The 18,841-nt window shown below is 29.7% G+C and overlaps 1 protein-coding gene across 1 annotated transcript; it reads left to right on the top strand.

Moving 5' to 3' along the window:
- The first annotated feature begins 1,173 nt into the window (after positions 1 to 1,173).
- Positions 1,174 to 11,242, top strand: LOC106678118 (NPC intracellular cholesterol transporter 2 homolog a). Its single transcript, XM_014416442.2, has 4 exons — positions 1,174 to 1,324; positions 2,046 to 2,159; positions 4,319 to 4,497; positions 10,810 to 11,242. Exons 1-4 carry the CDS (start codon positions 1,255 to 1,257, stop codon positions 10,894 to 10,896), a joined length of 450 nt encoding a protein of 149 aa, XP_014271928.1. The 5' UTR covers positions 1,174 to 1,254; the 3' UTR covers positions 10,897 to 11,242.
- The last annotated feature ends 7,599 nt before the right edge of the window (positions 11,243 to 18,841 follow it).

Below are 18,841 nucleotides of genomic sequence, written 5' to 3' on the forward strand. Positions count from 1 at the left end.
CCTGTGATTATCCTGATTCAACCTATAATGATTGATCATTATCTGTCATATGAAAAACAAGTAATCAAAGCCCAGTAAAAAACATTTTGGAAATCGCATACCATTTCATGATATTTATAATTTCCAATAAATCTCAATTAAAAACTATTGATACATAAATTTCAATCTTTGTGCTATTTTAATACATAAAGATCTGGATAGATACTGGTCACATCCGTTTGCCTTTCGGGGATACTCCGCATTCCATCTAAGGTTAGTGGTTAAGTAACTGACAATGTCACATCAGTAGCAACGAGAACGATCTGTATCCTATATTATGCGAATTTGAAGTTTAAGATTCTGCTTGCCCTAGACAGGAAGATGTCCCAAACTAATTGCACACCTTAAATGATTTTTGGTAGGAAGTAGGAACCGTTATATTCTAAAAAATAAATAAATAGCATTTAAAAAGAATGACTGCTGTGCGGCAATGAGAATTATAAACATACTCACCTGAAAATTACCCTTTTAGCTTGAAAGCTGAGTAGTGACAGTAGGTAGGTTGAAAATAAAAAACAGTTTCGCCGAGATTAAGTAGTGTTTCTCGTATATTTGATTCATGAAACTCCCTTCTGGAGATTAACAAAATGTAGACGTGCAGTAATGAGAAATTTTAAGCAAATTAATGGAAATAAGGGGATTTCTAAAGTACTGAGGTACGGTTTACCTATATACCTTTCAACTAATGGACAAAAAAAAAAAAAGTTGAAAAATGGACCTTAAACTAATTTGGAATAAATATTTAAAAAATGAGGAGTAGGATGTTGATATTGATCAATATAATATACCGTCATTTATAATGTGATTTAATTATTAACTGTGATTCATTAAAGTATTAATAATGATTTAATTAATAGCAGTAGAATATATGATGAGTAATATAAATTCAAATATAAAGGATCGCCGTTTAGGTCTCGCTAATCTCCCAAACATTTTTCGAAAACTGATATCTCTAAATAACGTTTACAAGAATTTTAGAGTGTAGCAACCTCGTATGAAGTATTAACACAAATTTTAATTCCTAATTTTTGGGTCTTCAAATTCTTTGAAGATAATATTTTTTAAAATTATATTTTCGCCGTAATGTATCAATCAGTTTCATTAACGAAATGGGAGGGGTCCACTTAGCTCTTATCTGGAATTTAAGGATCCTCTATTTAAAGCTATCTCTTACCTATATTTTATAACAGTCTTCAATTATTAATATCCTTCATAATGATTCTACTATTGTTTGTGTCATTAATTACAGTTTTTCACTCAGTTATTACTACGACAGTTGATCAATGTGAGTAATTATTTAAAATAATAATATTATACTTTTTAACTTATTTTTAATCCGGCATTTTCTGAAAAGCAGCAATAAATTTTTTAATTTTCTAAAAGTACAAGAGTGTTTTGTATCAGAATTGTTTGATCCATTTTTTTTTTTTTTAACATTGCACGTTCAAAGTGGATAATACCTGCGTTTAGTGGATATTTTCACTTCTTCGAACGTCAACTGCTTTGTTAGAAGGAAGACAAAATTAATTTTATTTTGAGGAGTATAAATAGTACCACACGAACGTGTATGTATATTAATCTTTAGTGTTAATCAAACTATAATTAAATCATTTACATAGCTAAGTGCTAAAAGAGCAAACGATGTATTTCTTAAATCCAAATCTAATCAAAGTGTATTATAATAAATTGTAAAAAGTGTTAAAGGAAATGGAAAAAAAATTGAGATATGTAAAAATCAACAATATATATAACTTGTGAGTTGAACATCGTGATAGGTTCATAAATAATAGTTTTTCACAAATTAAAAATTCAATTTATAATTTACCGGAAGATAAATGAAAAAGTTCAATTAGTTATAAAGTTAAAAAAAAATTGATGAAAATTGTTTTCCCTTTCCTTTCCAGAAGTATACATTTAAAAAAAACCGTTAGTTCTAAAATAAGAATTATTAAAATAATTAGTTCTATTAATTATCATAATTATTTTTATAAATATTTTATACATAGGTACTGATAAAACGATACCTCAACCCATTGCTGTCCGAGTTAGTAACTGTACTACACCACCCTGCGATCTTGTTCGGACAACAACTGCTGTGTTAGAAATTGACTTCGAAGCAAGTAAGTAGTAAGTTCTCCATCTTGAAGTAAGTATCTGCATATTTAAACGTTTTTACTGACAAGCCTGATTTCATTTTGAATTTGGAACAAACTATATTACGTTAAGTTTTCAAAATTCTCGCATTATTTTAGTTATACATTTTTTGTTTTTTAAATCATTGCCCATAAACGTGACTCTAGCTTGATTCGACTATACACTATGAAGATGACGACCATTGATTCCTCGTAGGAGCCCATTCGGAAATGAGGGTTCAAGTGAGCAATAAAGGTAATTCCACAATCAGCAGACGCCATACTTTAGATTTTTGAAATGTTGTAACCTTATATAGACCATAAGCTGTAACTATACTATGTAACTAGAGCTGTTGGCAAATTATTCAATAAATATAGCGGATAACCAGGAGAGGATTTGAAAGCATGGAATAGAGGAATCATGTGATTTATTAAAGCTTCCATGAAAGAAACCATAAATTTGACCCAAAGAAAATTACTAGCGGGAGATTCAGACGTCTCGTATTGGACTTAAACCAATAGAATTAAGAGTATATTCAAGAATTATCCAATTGAAAGTAGCCATGGATTCATATAAGAAGCAAAAGATGCTGAGAAACATGAATTTTATGAAACGCTTTTGTGTTTAATGTCAGAATTTTGACAAATAAATCATAGTCGGGAGCAATGGGAAGCTGGGTTTAGTCTTAGGTATCTTAGATTACTTATTATGATTAGGTCTTAATCTTAGATCACTTAGGGACAAAGATTCCTTGGGTAGGCTGCTTCATGAGCTATGACAGTCTGAAGCACATATTCCTCTGGTAAAGAAATATAAAAACTTACCTAGTGATATCCAGTTTACCAAACATTGTTTATTGTCCATTTCCAGATATTATGAAAAAACCGATCAAAGCTCTTTAAAATCCATACTTATCGGGGAACAAATATGGATTCTGACCATCACTTGTAGTTTCAGACTACTATATCTCCTTGACAAAGAAATATAGGTCAGAAAGGGGGTAGAACATTTAACACTGCATGAAGAAAGATCTTCAGCACGGTACTGGTCTTAATTATATTCCAAACTAAGACTAATTCTGGCCTCAGAAATTAGTATAAATAACAATTGGAAAGCGATCTGCAGTGCCATGACGAATAGTGCAGTGGATATACTCCGACCTTGCCAACCAGAACAAAAATTCCTGGCTTGACGCATAATGTGAGAGAGCTACTGTCCAAAACAACACATGTCCTTCATCTTAAGTCTTACCAAGGCACAAAGAAAACTGCTGCCCACCATCAGGTGGTCTCTAGAAGACCTGCCTTCACCACGTACGAGTCCCCTCAGCTCAATCTAGTCACCCATAGACACAGACCATCACTACCAGCCAGAGCCAGGTGGAAACATTTTCGTTTATTGAGTTGTTCCTTCTTCTTGACCCTGGCTTGGTATAGGCCGTGGGTCATTGTATGAAGATATCAATCCCTCAAAGGTGGAGTTCTTATTTATTTATATCTTTTTAAATGAAAATAATTGAAAATGTAATTATAGGAGAGTTATGTGTCGGAACAAACTAGGAATGCAACCCACTGCTTCATCCCTTTTGTATCATTCTACTTTCCCTAGGTCAGATCCCCGACCTACTTCCACTTTCTATTTTATTTATTCATAAAAAAAAAAATAATAGATTCTATAAAAAAAAAAAATTACGGTTCTGCAATTTTATTATAATATTGCTCCACTTTGACAGAACCAAGACTCCTTTACTAGCACAAGTACACAATTGGTACAATATTCTACCATCAATAACTTATTACTGTTTCAAATACCGATGTGACTGAAATACTAGAAAAATTTTGTGGTCTTGGGGAACAAACTGGTGTAGTGTCTGACTCAACTTGATTAATTGATTAAACAGATGATTGTGATTATCTGTTTATAAAAAAGCAGTTGAAAATACTAGTTTATATAGCATACATTATATATACCTTATCATGAACTAATAACTTTAATGATTTTATTGAATATTGAACAAATCTGCTGAATGATAATAATGATCCAAGGGATGATTAAGAGACTTTAAGTAGACCTACTTGAAATCCTCCTTTTTTTTTTAAATATTTCTATATAAAACATATTCTGATAGGAAATATTCCGATTCTAGCAAAAGATCTGGCAGAGTTGAAAGCTGCATCCAAAGCGTTTGCTCTTGGCGTAGAAACAGTCTATCCACTACCTAATGATGACGTCTGCTCTGCATTGATGAACGGAGAATGTCCTTTGGATGCTGGAGAAGTGGTAACATATCGACTGGAGATGCCCATTCTTGACAGCTTTCCTAAGGTGACTATATTTAATGTTTGTTCGTCGGTCTTAACATTAAAATGTGGCCATCTTTAAAACTTTAAATTAACAATGTAACGCGCTATATAATACCATTTATTATGTTACATAAAATATTTTATTATACAGGATGTTCCAGGAGTAAATGTCAGTAATTTTGGGAGAGAAAGGAGGAGATAGTTTATGAGTACTACTCAATCCATTGTCAAGATATGATTTTTTAAAAAGTTTTCGCTGAAAACTAATTTTTTATCCATAAATTTCTCTACTGTAACTGAACATTTAACCTTAATACATGAATATTTAACCTTTATCACGATTTTCAGAATTTACGATGAATTTCCTATACGCTAGCCTCCAATTTGTAGTCATTATTGCTTTGTTGGATGATTGTAACAGCCAAAACGAAATTTAATAATGAAAATTTAATATTTTTCAAAAATATTAAGTAGAATTTCATGGATTAAATATTGAATTTATGTCCTTGGGGGTTTAAAAAAAAAGTTGGTTCACTTTATTAGGTTCAAGTATTAACGTTTGAATAGATGTATTAGATTTTTATAAAAGATAAAAAAAACAAAAAGCAGATTGTGGCTATTGTGTATTAGATTCAAATTTATCTAACGGAATAACGTATTTAATAATCAAAACCATCATGAAAAAAATTAATCCTTACGATCTTTGAACCATAATTTGTATTAATAGGATCTAGAATTTACTGAATTTTTCAATAAATAACACACTCCCAATATAAAAAAAAACAGAAAACAACACAATAGCCTTACAAAAATAATAAATGCGAAATATTCCAAAGGATGTGAAACAAGGTTTGATTATTGATTGGTTCATTATGCAAGAGTGAAACAGATCAATACAGAGTTTAACATCGGTTCGTTCAACACCTGCTGGTTTGGAGAATGTGCATTGTCTAGTAAATGCAGCAAAATTAGATCGTTCATCAATAGTTTGTAACATGAGACTCATCGGTATCTATTGCTCATTGCCGAATGAACTAAAGTTTATTACTAAGTATCTTACTACTTTAACTTACTTGATTAGAAAAGTAATTTCAATTTTTCGGATTTTTATTTTACTTTCTATATTTCTTTTAAAAATTATCTGGCAGTGAAGGACGAGGAGGGAGATAGTGGTTGGATTTCTTTGAGAAAATGAACGAAACTACGTTGTAAAGGCATTCAGATAAAAAAAAAACTCATGCGATATCTTAGTTATAAGAAAATCGATGTTTTGAAAACATGATTTCTGGTTAAATTATTTTTCAATACCATTTTCTGACTGATTTTTATATTAATGTCATTATCATAAATGTAACTTTATTAGTTACTTCATTGTGCCTGTATTTTTAATCATGCAATAAAGTGTATTGAAGTGAAATATGGATTGGGGTCCTGAGCTCTGCATCTTCTATGGGTCTTTAGATGAGTTAATCCGGCTCCGAAATTGCCCATACTATATCATTTGGAAGCCATTATTTCCAGGCGCATTGAATAAGTGTGTTGGAACAGAAGAAAGTAAAGTACTTACCACGAGCCCCAAGGTCCAGGTTTGGTTTTTCCTCCTAGAAATATTTTTGATAGTTCAAAAAGTACCGGAATGTAAAGTAAGTATCATGTAATGTAAAGGAGATGAAACAAAATCTTGGATATTTTAGGTAAGGTATGTAACCCTTCTCCCCTCCTGATGAAGAGAAGGGGCTCCATCCAAGATTTCACCCGAGGTTCTTCTCATTATGATTGGCAATGCAAAGTATTCTGTGAACTATCTATGACATACCATACACAATGTCCCACACAATTGTTTTCAAATTTTAATAGTATATAAAGAGAAGTAGGTAGTGTTTATGATTGGTATGGGCGTTCTTTCAGATCAACAAAATTAATAATCAGCACAAAGGAACAAAATATAATTACAAGAAATGATCAGAAGAGAATTGTATCTGTCCGATTTACACAAACCGATTTTTTTTATTTTATATAAATTCTGGGGTGGATTTCTCATTTTTTAATGTCCTCCGAGGCGCGTACATTGCAAAGCATTGAAGAGTGTACAACCACCTCGAATTATCTAACGCAGCATGCAAGTCAGAACCTCGTTGCTCCTAATTAAATAATAATTTTTTATTCGGAGCTCCGTATCTTTAATACAACCTACAGCACTAGACAATCTAATAGAAAATTATTTAAAGTAGCGTTAATTTGCTAAAATATAAGCTCTTATAGTTCTTTTACTATTTACGTTAAATAGTTCGTAGCGTTTTTAAGTATTTCAATTTAATTCTCTCTGTGTTTATAAAATCATGTTTACATATTCTAAAAAAGGATTAGTTAAGGTTCTTTTATGTACCCGTTTCAACCGAGATTCCTTATCTTTAAGTGGTATTTTGCTTGTTCAAAACGGAAGAGAAAAAAAATCGTTTTGATCATTTAATGATCTTTTATCTCCGAAAAGGAAAATTCACAGCACAGACGGTTAACAAAATTTGCAGTGTGTATGGCGATGATGCCTTAGGAGAAAACACCATCCGTAAGTGGTTTGGTCGGTTCAGAACCAGAAAATTTGACTTGAAAGACGCAAAGCGCTCGGGTCGTCCTTCAACTGTTGATGACCAAATTCAAGCATTGGTCACAGATAACCATCACTATACAACACGGGATATCGCAAAAACGCTTAACTTATCTTATGCAATGTCTCAAATCATTTATGTAATCGCAAAGGCATTGTTTTCCATCATGACATAGTATCTTTGCAGACCCGGCAGAAATTATTGGAGTTTCGCTGGGATATGATCCGCCACCAACACTATTCACTAAACCTTGCCCCAACAAATTTTCACTTATTTCAGGCCCTTCAAAACTCTCTTAACGGGAAACAGTTTAATTCGCTAGATTATCGTGCAAAAATCTGAGAACTTCTGGGAGAACGGAATTAAAAAATTACCTGAAAGAAGGCTACTTGTAATATATCAAAATATATATATATATATATATATATAATTGATTAAAATTGTTTACAATAATTGAAGTTTTCATTGAAATCATCAGTAATAAACGCTACGAAATTATTTAACAACCCAATATATCTCGGAAATCATTTGACGTACATATGTATGTTGTTACTTAAATCAAAGCTTGTTTACTTTGTTATAAATTAGTTTTGGACGTTTATCTTTGTAGTTTTCATGACATTTGCCAAAATAAATTCACAAAATGTTGATTTCTAGTTCTTTAGACAAAATTTTTGGTTAAGAAAAAATTATATCTCAGTAACTATTAGTCGTACAAATGTCTGCTAGCACTCAAATTATAGTGTAATGTACTATAAAGTAGTTCATGGCATTTATTGTAATTGTAAGTACTATTGTGGTGTAATAGTATTGCATATAATATGTTAATAGTAATAACATGGTATAGAGTATAGAAAGTTTGTCGTGTAGAATGCAATCAACAGGAATAGTGGCTGCCCAGATGCTATCAGTTAAATAAAAATAAATTTTTACCTCTAAAAGTAGCAACATTTGGTCTTGGTTTTAATTTTTTTTCTACATGCATAACACTATGGTTTCTGGGTTTTAAATAGAGGTCTACCAGAATCTCTTACTATTTTTATGACATTTATCAATTTTAAACAAAATCTGGAATGTTGAGGAGGCTCTATATCTATCAGTGCAATAAGTCCCAGGTTTTTAACTGTTATATAGAAGAGAATATCTGGGCCGCCCGTAGCTCAGTGGTTAAGACACAGTCTTACCAATTAGATGTCTATTGGTGGTGCCGGTTCGAATCCGGCCTGGGACGTAGACTTTTTTCATTGTGTGGCGGTCTTACAAAATAAAGAACTTTGACCTCCAACCAAGATTAGGAAATATAGGACTCCAATGGGAGTCAACCGAAAAAAAAAGAGAATATCTCTGCTAATTCATATTTGCTTATAATTAAAGTATTGCTACTGCCTATAGAGTAGTGAGTTAGGTTTGAATGTTCAACGACAGTAGTCTCAGTTTCATGGTTGTGGTAATTAAAGTTTAAAATATAAATATATTTTTTAATTTATATTTAAATATAAATATATTTTTTTAATTTCTCAAATACCTCATTAAAAATAACGAGGTGAAGATAATTGACCGTAGATATAAAAGAGGAGAACATAGTCGGGGGGTGTGGTCAGCAGTGTCTAAGTAAAAATAAATTAAAAACGACAAAACTCGATTTCTAAAAATTTTCAATTAGTGTCGATAATTTACTTCAAACTTCGCATTGTTCCTTAAATAAGTTGAAGAGAAAGCCTTGAAGAATTGTTGCCTGTTTTGTAATCCTAATCTTTTAAATTTATAATCTTCATTAAGCTGCAGGTGACACATTGATAAGAACACAAGCAGGTGTTCCTCTTGATCGTCTACTTTAGAAATTTCACTTATAGGAAGTATGAAAGTAATGTAAACACTCAACCGCTGACAAGTGTCATGTAATCAGCAGTCTCGAATTCCTATGCGGTTTCATTGGAGATCTAAATTATAAAGGAAATATCATATTCGTTGACTACAAAGTGTTTGTTTTGATTTCGTTTAATAAACAAATAAAGGAGACAAAATAATTTCCTGTATAATAACTCTATTTTTTTTCCTTCAAATAATTAATCATTTCTCATTGTTACTAGTAATAATAAATAGGTAATGTGTGTAAATAAATAAATGCCCGGAAATAAAAATGGTAATATAGATGTATGCTATTGAAAAGCCAAATAATTTAGAAAAATTAATTTCAAAAATACCAAGTGGATGGTAGTGACGAAAAGCGCATAAATAAATTTAATTTATAAGTAAATGTATTTGAGTTTCAATAGTTGTTACGGCAATAGTTATTTTTCCTTTATATTAACTATATATATATATATATTTAGATAAGGTGAAAAAACTTCCTTTAGAATACTATTTAGTACTCAATATTTAATTTTACAACACTGCGATCCTAGAAAGTAACCACGATGATATGAGAAGACTAATAAGAGAGGCAGAGGAAAGCGGCTTGCAAGTAAATGAAGATAAAACAAAGTATGTGATTATTAAGTAAGAAATCAACATTTACGACACAGCTTGTTTGTATGGCAAATCGTTTCCGAAAGTAGACAGTTCCGAATACCAAAAAACTGAAATCTCAAAAAATCAGAAGCAAAGTGTGTAAATGCCATGATACAAGCTCTGATATACTGCTGCAAGACCTATACTAACGTTACCCTAGAAAGCAGAATGAGAAAAGTCCACTGTAGAATTAATAACTAGAACGATCTGAGATCAGATTCTTAACGTACGGAGAACAAGAACTAACAGTGAATTGCTTGCAGAGACTGGTCAGTCATTGTCTCGTGTTATGAAGGCAAGGAGGTTAAGATGGGAGAGACGTGTGGAAGCAACCCATCGGGACGACTTTACATAACATTTAATGCTATAGTTAATAACTATAGTTGGCAAGAGAGCACATGGATCCCAAAAACCAGATGGATAAACTGATTCAACAAAGATGTAAAAGAGCTAAAAAGCAGTGGCCTAAGCAGACAAACGTAGAGAAGGCTGGTAAAGGCGCCCAAAGATCTACATGATCAGTAGCGCCGAAGAAAAAAAAATACATATATATATCTTTTTTATATCTTTAAACTTTCTTGAGACTGGTTATTATTGTTTTAATCAAATATATCTCATTCAATTTTAGTCTCAAAACAATAAAATTGATGAGGCTGTAAAATTGTATTAAGATTGTCCTTGAGGATGGCCGAAACGTCGGACTTAAAATAAATATAAATTGTTTTGAAACTAAAATTAGAAAAAAATTATTTTATTAAAAAAAAAAAATTCACAACGTTTTGGGGTGTTTTCGTTATCTTTTGGTTTTATAATTCCTTATGGTCAATTTTATCCATTTCATTCCAGAAATTTTGTCATCTGCAGTTACTTATTAAAATGCTACATAAGACATTAATAAGGTAATAATAAGACTTGTAAGAGTATTAAATAATATTCTAATGGAAGTTTTTTTTACCTCACCATCTTTATACATAAAGAATTAACAGCTTCCTAGAATACAATAAAGATCTAAATACATAGATAGCATGGGGAAGTATTGCGATCATATAATAACTTTCAATTGATCGGGAATGAATTTCTACTCGAAGTATGGTTGCAAGTGAAAGTTATGTGATCCGCGCAGCGTACCACTTTTTTTTTTGCATGTTTGGATATTTGAGCATAAAACTTTATTAATTTCCCTATTGTGTATTACTTATAAATTTATTCTGTTCCAGGTCCACGCTCTCATTCAGTTTTCGCTTGTTTCTGGTTCTGATACAATTGTGTGTTTTAAAGTGGCTGCAAATGTCGTTGATCCTTAAAGTCGTCCTTCCATCAGTTTATTTTGATTGAAATATAAATATTATCCCAGCGACCTACGAATGTATATCCTTTCTTCCTTCGAACATGATTGAGGCATCCAACAAGCTACAGAAAGACGTTTACAGCAAAACCGCTGGGCTTCGGAGAATAAGTTGAGCCTGATTCCATCATGAACCAAAGCCATTTTTTTTTATTCAAAAACATTCCTTACTATTCATCAATATATCTCAACAACATGTCCATACAGTTTCACAATACAATATAAAACCTATGAATTTTCTTCTATCAGTAATTAACATGAATTGGATATATTTGCCAAATAAACCGAAAATCCTTAGATCCTAAGATTCCGTGATTCATTTCCCCGACGTACCCTCTCTCATTGTTATCTACTTGGACTACAGAATGTATGGAGGAAGATATGGAAAAGAAGAGATGAGACTGAAAATATTAAAAACCGCGTCATAAGATTTGTCTTCGTATCCACAGACGTTCTTATATTACTCGCGGTTATATATAAAATATTCCCTATAAGTTTATCCATCCAGCCACCTGTTAAATATAAGAACTCAACTTACCGATTTGTACATGCTATTCCATAGAATTCCTTCTTGTGAAAAATCCTTTGTCGTTCGAGTTGCCTCATTTTGGGACTCCTTAACCATATCCATCCGTAAAGCATACTTCTATGTAAAAATCACATCTTCCCCATTATCAATCTTCCGTATACTCGTAAATAACGATTATCCATGCAAGCTTTCATAATTACAAATATATCTTCTTTTTTAACTACATGTATTTATTTTAATTATATAATTATTATTGTTTTATCCATTTATTATTTTGTTTAACATAATTATGCTCAAATTGTCCACATTGTTATTCTTAGGGAACAAAGCCCCAATTCCCCCCCAACAATCCCAGAATATATGTTTCATTTCATATTTATTATTTATAATAACCGATGATATATTTAATTAAGCAAAAATCATAGTTTTACTAAATATTTTACCATCAATTTTTTTATTTATAAGTTTATTTACGAGTTTGTACCAAAACAATGTTACAAATCTATGAAATGTTTGTACATTTTTTAGCAGCATTGCATTCATATATTTTGTATCTTCTGGTTATCAAACCATGAAATAAGCCAGAATTTTAAACAAACAATAGACTCCTATATCTACTGATTTTAAATAATTTACAACACTAAAATGATATAAACTAATGATTTTATGTCATGATAATAACATAAAAATATTCACTTTTTTTTTTTGTTTTGGATGAAATTTTATGTTTTAAATTGGCTGAAAATATTTTTAAATATTATTTAGCTTGTAACTTATTGTAAAGCATAAAAAAATTGAGTTATTCATATAACTTAACTCCATAATAATTGTTTTCTTATTATTAAACAAAACTTTTGATTTTTGTTTAAAAAATAATATAGAAAACTTAGATAAATGAAGGAGACAGTCGCTTAACTACTGATTCCGACACCGACTGAAAGATAGCGCTCCACTACGCTCTTTCCCTCAAGATGTAGAATTTAATGTTTTTATACCATAGCAATTATTTTAATTTATTTTGAATTCATCTTTTATTACTATATCACCGTAATAATTTTGTAATTCATTTTTTCAACGATTACTTGCGGGATTGTCCCTCAGTGCTGGATTTAATTGTTACTTTGATGAAACCACGTGTATTATAAGGGACATGCAGAAATATAGACAAGAACTTCATTACCAACTACTCGGTGAAGATGTAAAAAACATCATGAATTAAAACAACGATTACAATGTACAGCCAATAAATCAGAAAAACTTAATGTAATAAAATATAAATATTTTATTATAATATTATAAATTATTCAATATAGTACAATATTGTGCTTATGTAAAAAGTAAAATATAATGCTGAGAAAATTGTGACAATGCCCCCCCTAGCACAAAGGCTAATACACCGGATATCTCTTCTATGGCCTCGAATTGGCAAATTGCAATCCGCTTATGTTACAAAGTCTTTCTTCCTCTGAATTAAACCGCAACAATATGCAATTTGCTAGAATTGTTGTGTTTAATCATTTACAACCTGCAGTTTTTCTGGTCTACTTTGATATTTTGATCAGCAAATACCCGAGATAAGTTAGTCCCTATAATAATTCCCAAACTAAAACCGGAAACTACTGTTTTTATATTTAAAACCATTCTCAGGGCACTGCTGATGTACGGCTGTGAAGTCTGGGGAGCGGCATCCTTTACGAAAAGGAAAAAAATTATAATTTTTATTTTGAAAAGTCCTAAGAATCACAGTAAATGCTCTTTGGTTCATAAGAAATAGCCAATTGCATCGGGAATTACAAATGGAGTCAATAGAGGATTGCATCAAAAAATGGTTCATGAAGTTGCAAACCCAGTTGCCGACAGTTAAAGGAGCAGTGACCTACAACTTGGGAAACCCAACCTCAACCCGAAGACTGAAGCCCAGGCTGCTGCAGAACATTCTGTTATAAATTCTATATTTATTAATTGAGTATTCACACTACCCCTATTTTACTTATTATTATTATTTATATATTTATTTTTTTCTTCTTTCGTCTTTTTTTCAAATTAACTTGTTTCTTTTTACCATTAGAGGGAAATTATTTGTTTTGTTAAGTCTACAAATGTCGTTATTTATTTTATTTTTCTCTTTTATTAAGAAGCATCATTCTTATCTATTTATTTTATCTTTTTAATTATAACATTGTATATAGTTAGGAGTGTCTTTTGAACGAGACTATACCCCCCCCCCCATAATCAACTGTTAAAAAAAATTATATAATGCAACGGTTATATCGACCATGTAAGGCCCACCTGGGCCCTGTTTCATAAGAAAGTACAAACAAATACTATTGATCTTGTAGTTTGTATTTGGTACAATTTCATTGACTTATACAATTCTACTAGATAATTTTTTACTTTTAAACTCATGTAATATCACTGTCAATCGTCCCTATCATGATGCAAAATATAGTAGTGCTTGTATTCTATAGTTTGTGTATTTATGAACTAATACTATTGGCTTTCATTATGAAACAGGCACCAGGCTGTATATATATATATAATAAATAAAAAATTATATATAATAATTCATTCTAATACAATTGTATAATTTGTTCATAAGCTTACAATTATATATTAGCAGCTACGTCAGAACAAATTTAATTTTGAAGTAAAAAAGAAACTTTACATCTCTGTAAAATCAGTGATAATAAGTAGTGTAGTCTAAAACAATTTATTCTTCGATTTCTTGCTAAAAATAAACTTGATATTCCATGCAAATTGATTTTTTTTCAGAAAATGGATAACCCAACGCAACCAGCCTAAGAGAGGTTTATGAAGATGGTCTGGGGTGCGGACAAACGAAACAAAACATCTAAACAATTTTTTTTGCTGACGTTTCGCCCCACTTTACAGGGTTTCACCAGGGTTACAAAGATGCCAAGTAACTAAAAAAATATATTAATAATGTAAGGTAATAAAATACAAAAAAGTGAAATGAGATGTAATTATGTAAACATAAGTGAAAAATTATATAAAAATATATACAATAATAAGTATAATAAATATAAAAAAGAAATAACATGAACTTTTTAATTTTTCACTTATATTTACATAATTTTTAACCGCATCTCATTTTACTTCTTTGTATCTTATTATCTTACATTGTTAACATATTTTTAGTTGTTTTATATATTTTTTTAGCCCTGAAAAGTGGGGAGAAACACCGGAAAATAAATGGCTTTTAACTATTTTTTTACCGCACCTCCGACCATCTCCTTCATATTCAGAAAAATCAGTTAATCATTTAAATACAATAGGGGTATTCATGATATTGTGTTAAATGTAAAATGTTTTACCATGTTAAATATTATAAGTATAGGATTATGAGCAGCTCTAATTAATGTCATGTTAAATGTTAAATGCAAGAGAGATCCAAGCGGATTTTTTTAATAACTTGTTTGGTAACCTTTCCTTCCAAAACATCTTCTTATTGTTTAATTCTAAGTTTTGATTACAGTAATTTATTACATGCCTAAAGTAAGTGAAAAGTGAAGAATTGGCTACTAATTTCTTGTTCAAAAAAGTCCAATCAAAATACAAAATAACATACTCGTAACACGATGATGTAGAGCTCAGCTGGTCTGTTGCATGACGTCATTCTCCATTTAACAGATTTAACAGCAACACGCTCTCAACCATGTTATATGTTATATCGTTTTAACTTGGTAAAATAAGGAAATATTTCTCTATTTAATATAACTTTTTCTATTTAACACGCTTTAACATGTTAAACTAAAGATCATGAATACCCCTAGTATAAGAGAGGTTTATTTTTACGCGGTTAAATTATGAAAAATTGCATTATTTAATTAGGAGATGTATATTGTTCGTCTTTAATTTTGGTACTGCATCATACTAATGTAGAAACTTACATGATAAAATAAAAAAATATAAAAGAAAAAAAACCTACAAAGAATGAATATATTGTAAAAAAATATATTTTGAACATTCAGTAAGAATAAATAATAGATACATTTTTAATAAACACGTATTTGAGTATGATTGTTCCAGATGATTTTTTTTTATTGATTGGTTTATTTTAATTTTCTTAATTTCTTTTAATTTTATTTTGTTTATTTTTTACTTCATTTATTTATTTTTTGTTATTCATTTTATTATTTATTTATTTCTTATTTATAAATGGTATGATTGAAAATTTATTGACCTTGAGTGTGGAAGATTGTTTCAATAAAATATTATAGAAATTAATTATTTACATAACAGGAAAATAAAAAAAAAATAAGTATACCTGTGAATAAACATTTTAAAAAATATCATAACTTCCGTTAGTTTCGTCATTAAATAATTAATATTTCGATATTGTGCATTTTACAATAGAATACATTTATTTAGAAGCCCTAAATTATTTGAGTCTCTATTTGTATGATTTGATAGTAGAGTTGAAGTACGTAAATTTTTTTAATATTATTTTTGAGATATTATTTACAGATCTGTATGTTTATATGAATTTGTATGTGTGTGTGTGCATAAACATAGATAAACTGTTAATTTCAAAGAAACAAGTCCAACCGGATTGGTCCCGTTGTGACATGTGTTGTATTGTGACCAGCCACACGTAATTCCCCACCGCCTTAATAATGGTTTTCTGACCCTTAAAAACTACTTTATCCCGGATAAGCCCCCTTCTACATCTTTTAAACATTTTTCTTAATTTTCCATTCATTTCGGCGGAATCAAACTCATATCTTCAGGTTCGAAAGGAGGATCGATACTTAGTACATCATCGATACGAAGAGACCTGTTTTAGTTCTAGTCAAATAATATTCAACACTAAACGACCTATTTATAGAAGCATCTTTTGGAAAAGGTCCTTGAGGCCTATTTTTATACCATTCTGCAAATATGATATATTATTTTTCGGTGTTGTTTAGGAAATTATTACATCCTTTATTACTACTGGTTTTCCTTTATCTCTAATGCAATTTTACTATTACATCTATACTCATTCCGATTTAATTTATTAGCTGTCAAAATAAAATAATGGTTCTAATTTTTTTCTATATAATCTTCAATTTTTTTTTTTTGAACCCTGCTCCTCGTGGATACATTTATATAGAACATTAGTTTAAACAATTATAAAACCATTGACAAGAAAAATAGATTTGAATCACCAAGATGAATTTAAAAAAAAAATGTAATTGTACAAAAAAATTTTAACTTGAGAGTATCGGTAGAGAAGGGGATCTGGAAATAGGGAGGGGATATCAGTAGAAAATATCTATACCTATAAATATCGATATCGATATTTTGCTGCATAACAATATTAATAATGATATATCGGCACTGAAATATTGAGAATTATACAAATTAAAGAAATAGTAATTATAGAACAATAATATAGAAAATCATAAGAGGACCTATTTCATATCATACCTAATCGAAACATATAAAAAATTCATAACAACATAACCAAAGCAATGCCATGACAACCAAAACATAAACATAACAGAAATATTAAATACCCACCCAACATTAACTAAAATATAATTAGATAAGTTAGTTGAATAAATAGTTAAAAAAAAAAAAATGAAAAAAATTAATATTCCAATAATCTCCAACTTATATTATGGATATTATCGGTTAAAAACATCGATTTGTAAACAAACAATCGATATTTCTATATCTATATCCCATCCCTAACAGAAAAGGGCTGTTTTTTGAAGAAATTTAAAAGGAAACTGACAGTCTTCTCTATTTTATTTGTCATATAAAATAGTATAGTATTTTTTAAATATTTTTTTTTTTATTAATTATTACATTTAGTTTGCCATAAAGCTATAATTGATTTATTTCACATTAACAGTACCTTATAAGCTGCAAATACTTTTTGGATAATACATTGATTTGAATCACCTTTTTCTTTTTATTTAATTTAATTAATAGTTTTTAAAAAAGTAGAAAAATTCTTTAAAACCATATAAAAGAAAAATTTATAAAAAAACAATAATTTAAATAAACATAAATTAAAAATAATATAGAAATGCACAATTGATACACTTCATTGAATATTAAATATGTACAATACACAAATTTTATATATAAAATTCAGAAATTTTGTCTATGTTTAATATAATAATATATTTAAAGTGAAGTGTTAAGATTATAAATATACTAATAATATACGTTTTTGTAAGTTTGTGGGTGTATATTTTTAGTGATATCTAGTCGTTGTCCCCTGTTTTTGTTTAAATAGTATAAGAGCCCGGTGAAAAAATTCAGTCATTTAACCCAATTTTTTAAAATAATTTATTTAAACCTACGTTTAATTACTGGTCAAAATCGACGTGTCTCCCAAATATAGTAAGGGAGTAAAAAATATAGGCTTTTTCGTTAAAAAAAAAATTTTTGCATTCGGAGCTCCATATCTTTTATTCTCCCTAAAACGCTAGAAAATAAACATCATTTAAAGAAGAGTAAATTTCCTAAAATATAAGCCCTAAAAGAACCGTTGACAGTCAATATTTTTCGAAATACAGTTTTTTAAAAAGCAATATTTCATGAAATATATACTAAAAAATCAGTAATGATATAGTAATATATTTGTTTACGTTCAAAAGATATTTGAAAAATCTGTAGTTGTTGAATTTATTGTGAGAAATCTTTATCTCAGGAACCACGTGACATAGAGATGTCTGTTAGCACTCAAGTTAAAGCTAGTTTAATGAGCTATAAAGTAGTTTATAATGTTAATCTTCGTAGGAGTTGTAGTTTACATAATACTTGCCAAAATAAATTAACAAGATGATGATTTTTAGTTGATTAAATAAATTGATGATTCTGCCAAGAATAGTTAGGAGGAATTAGCGGCTGCAAAAACATTATAAAAAAAAAATTTCATAGATCTATATATCTCTAAACAACCAACACTAGAAAATCTAATACAACATTATTTATTGTAGACTAAACTTCCTAAAATATTAACCTTAATAGATTTGTTTACGTTCAAAAGATATTTGAAAAATCAGTAGTTGTTGAATTTATTGTGAGAAATCTTTATCTCAGGAACCCTGTTATGTAGAAATGTCTATTAGCACTCAAGTTAAAGCTAGATTAATGAGCTATAAAGTAGTTTATAATGTTTATCTTCGTAGCAGTTATAGTTTACATGATATTGGCAAAATAAATTAACAAGATGATGATTTTTAGTTGATTAAATAAATTGATGATTCTGCCAAGTATAGTTAGGAGGAAATAGCGGCTGCAAAAACGTTATAAAAAAAAAAAATTCATAGTTCTATATATCTCTAAACAACCAACTCTAGAAAATCTAATACAACATTATTTATTGTAGACTAAACTTCCTAAAATATTAACC

This window comes from Halyomorpha halys, unplaced genomic scaffold (assembly GCF_000696795.3).
Source record: "Halyomorpha halys isolate HHAL.00 unplaced genomic scaffold, Hhal_1.1 Scaffold124.1, whole genome shotgun sequence".
Taxonomy (NCBI): domain Eukaryota; kingdom Metazoa; phylum Arthropoda; class Insecta; order Hemiptera; family Pentatomidae; genus Halyomorpha; species Halyomorpha halys.

What these genes read in the sequence shown, in the direction of transcription:
- LOC106678118 (XM_014416442.2), top strand. Translation starts at nt 1,255, where the DNA reads ATGATTCTACTATTGTTTGTGTCATTAATTACAGTTTTTCACTCAGTT. An exon ending in TACTACGACAGTTGATCAAT is followed by an intron (nt 1,325 to 2,045) that starts GTGAGTAATTAT and finishes TTTTATACATAG; the next exon opens with GTACTGATAAAACGATACCT. An exon ending in AGAAATTGACTTCGAAGCAA is followed by an intron (nt 2,160 to 4,318) that starts GTAAGTAGTAAG and finishes TTCCGATTCTAG; the next exon opens with CAAAAGATCTGGCAGAGTTG.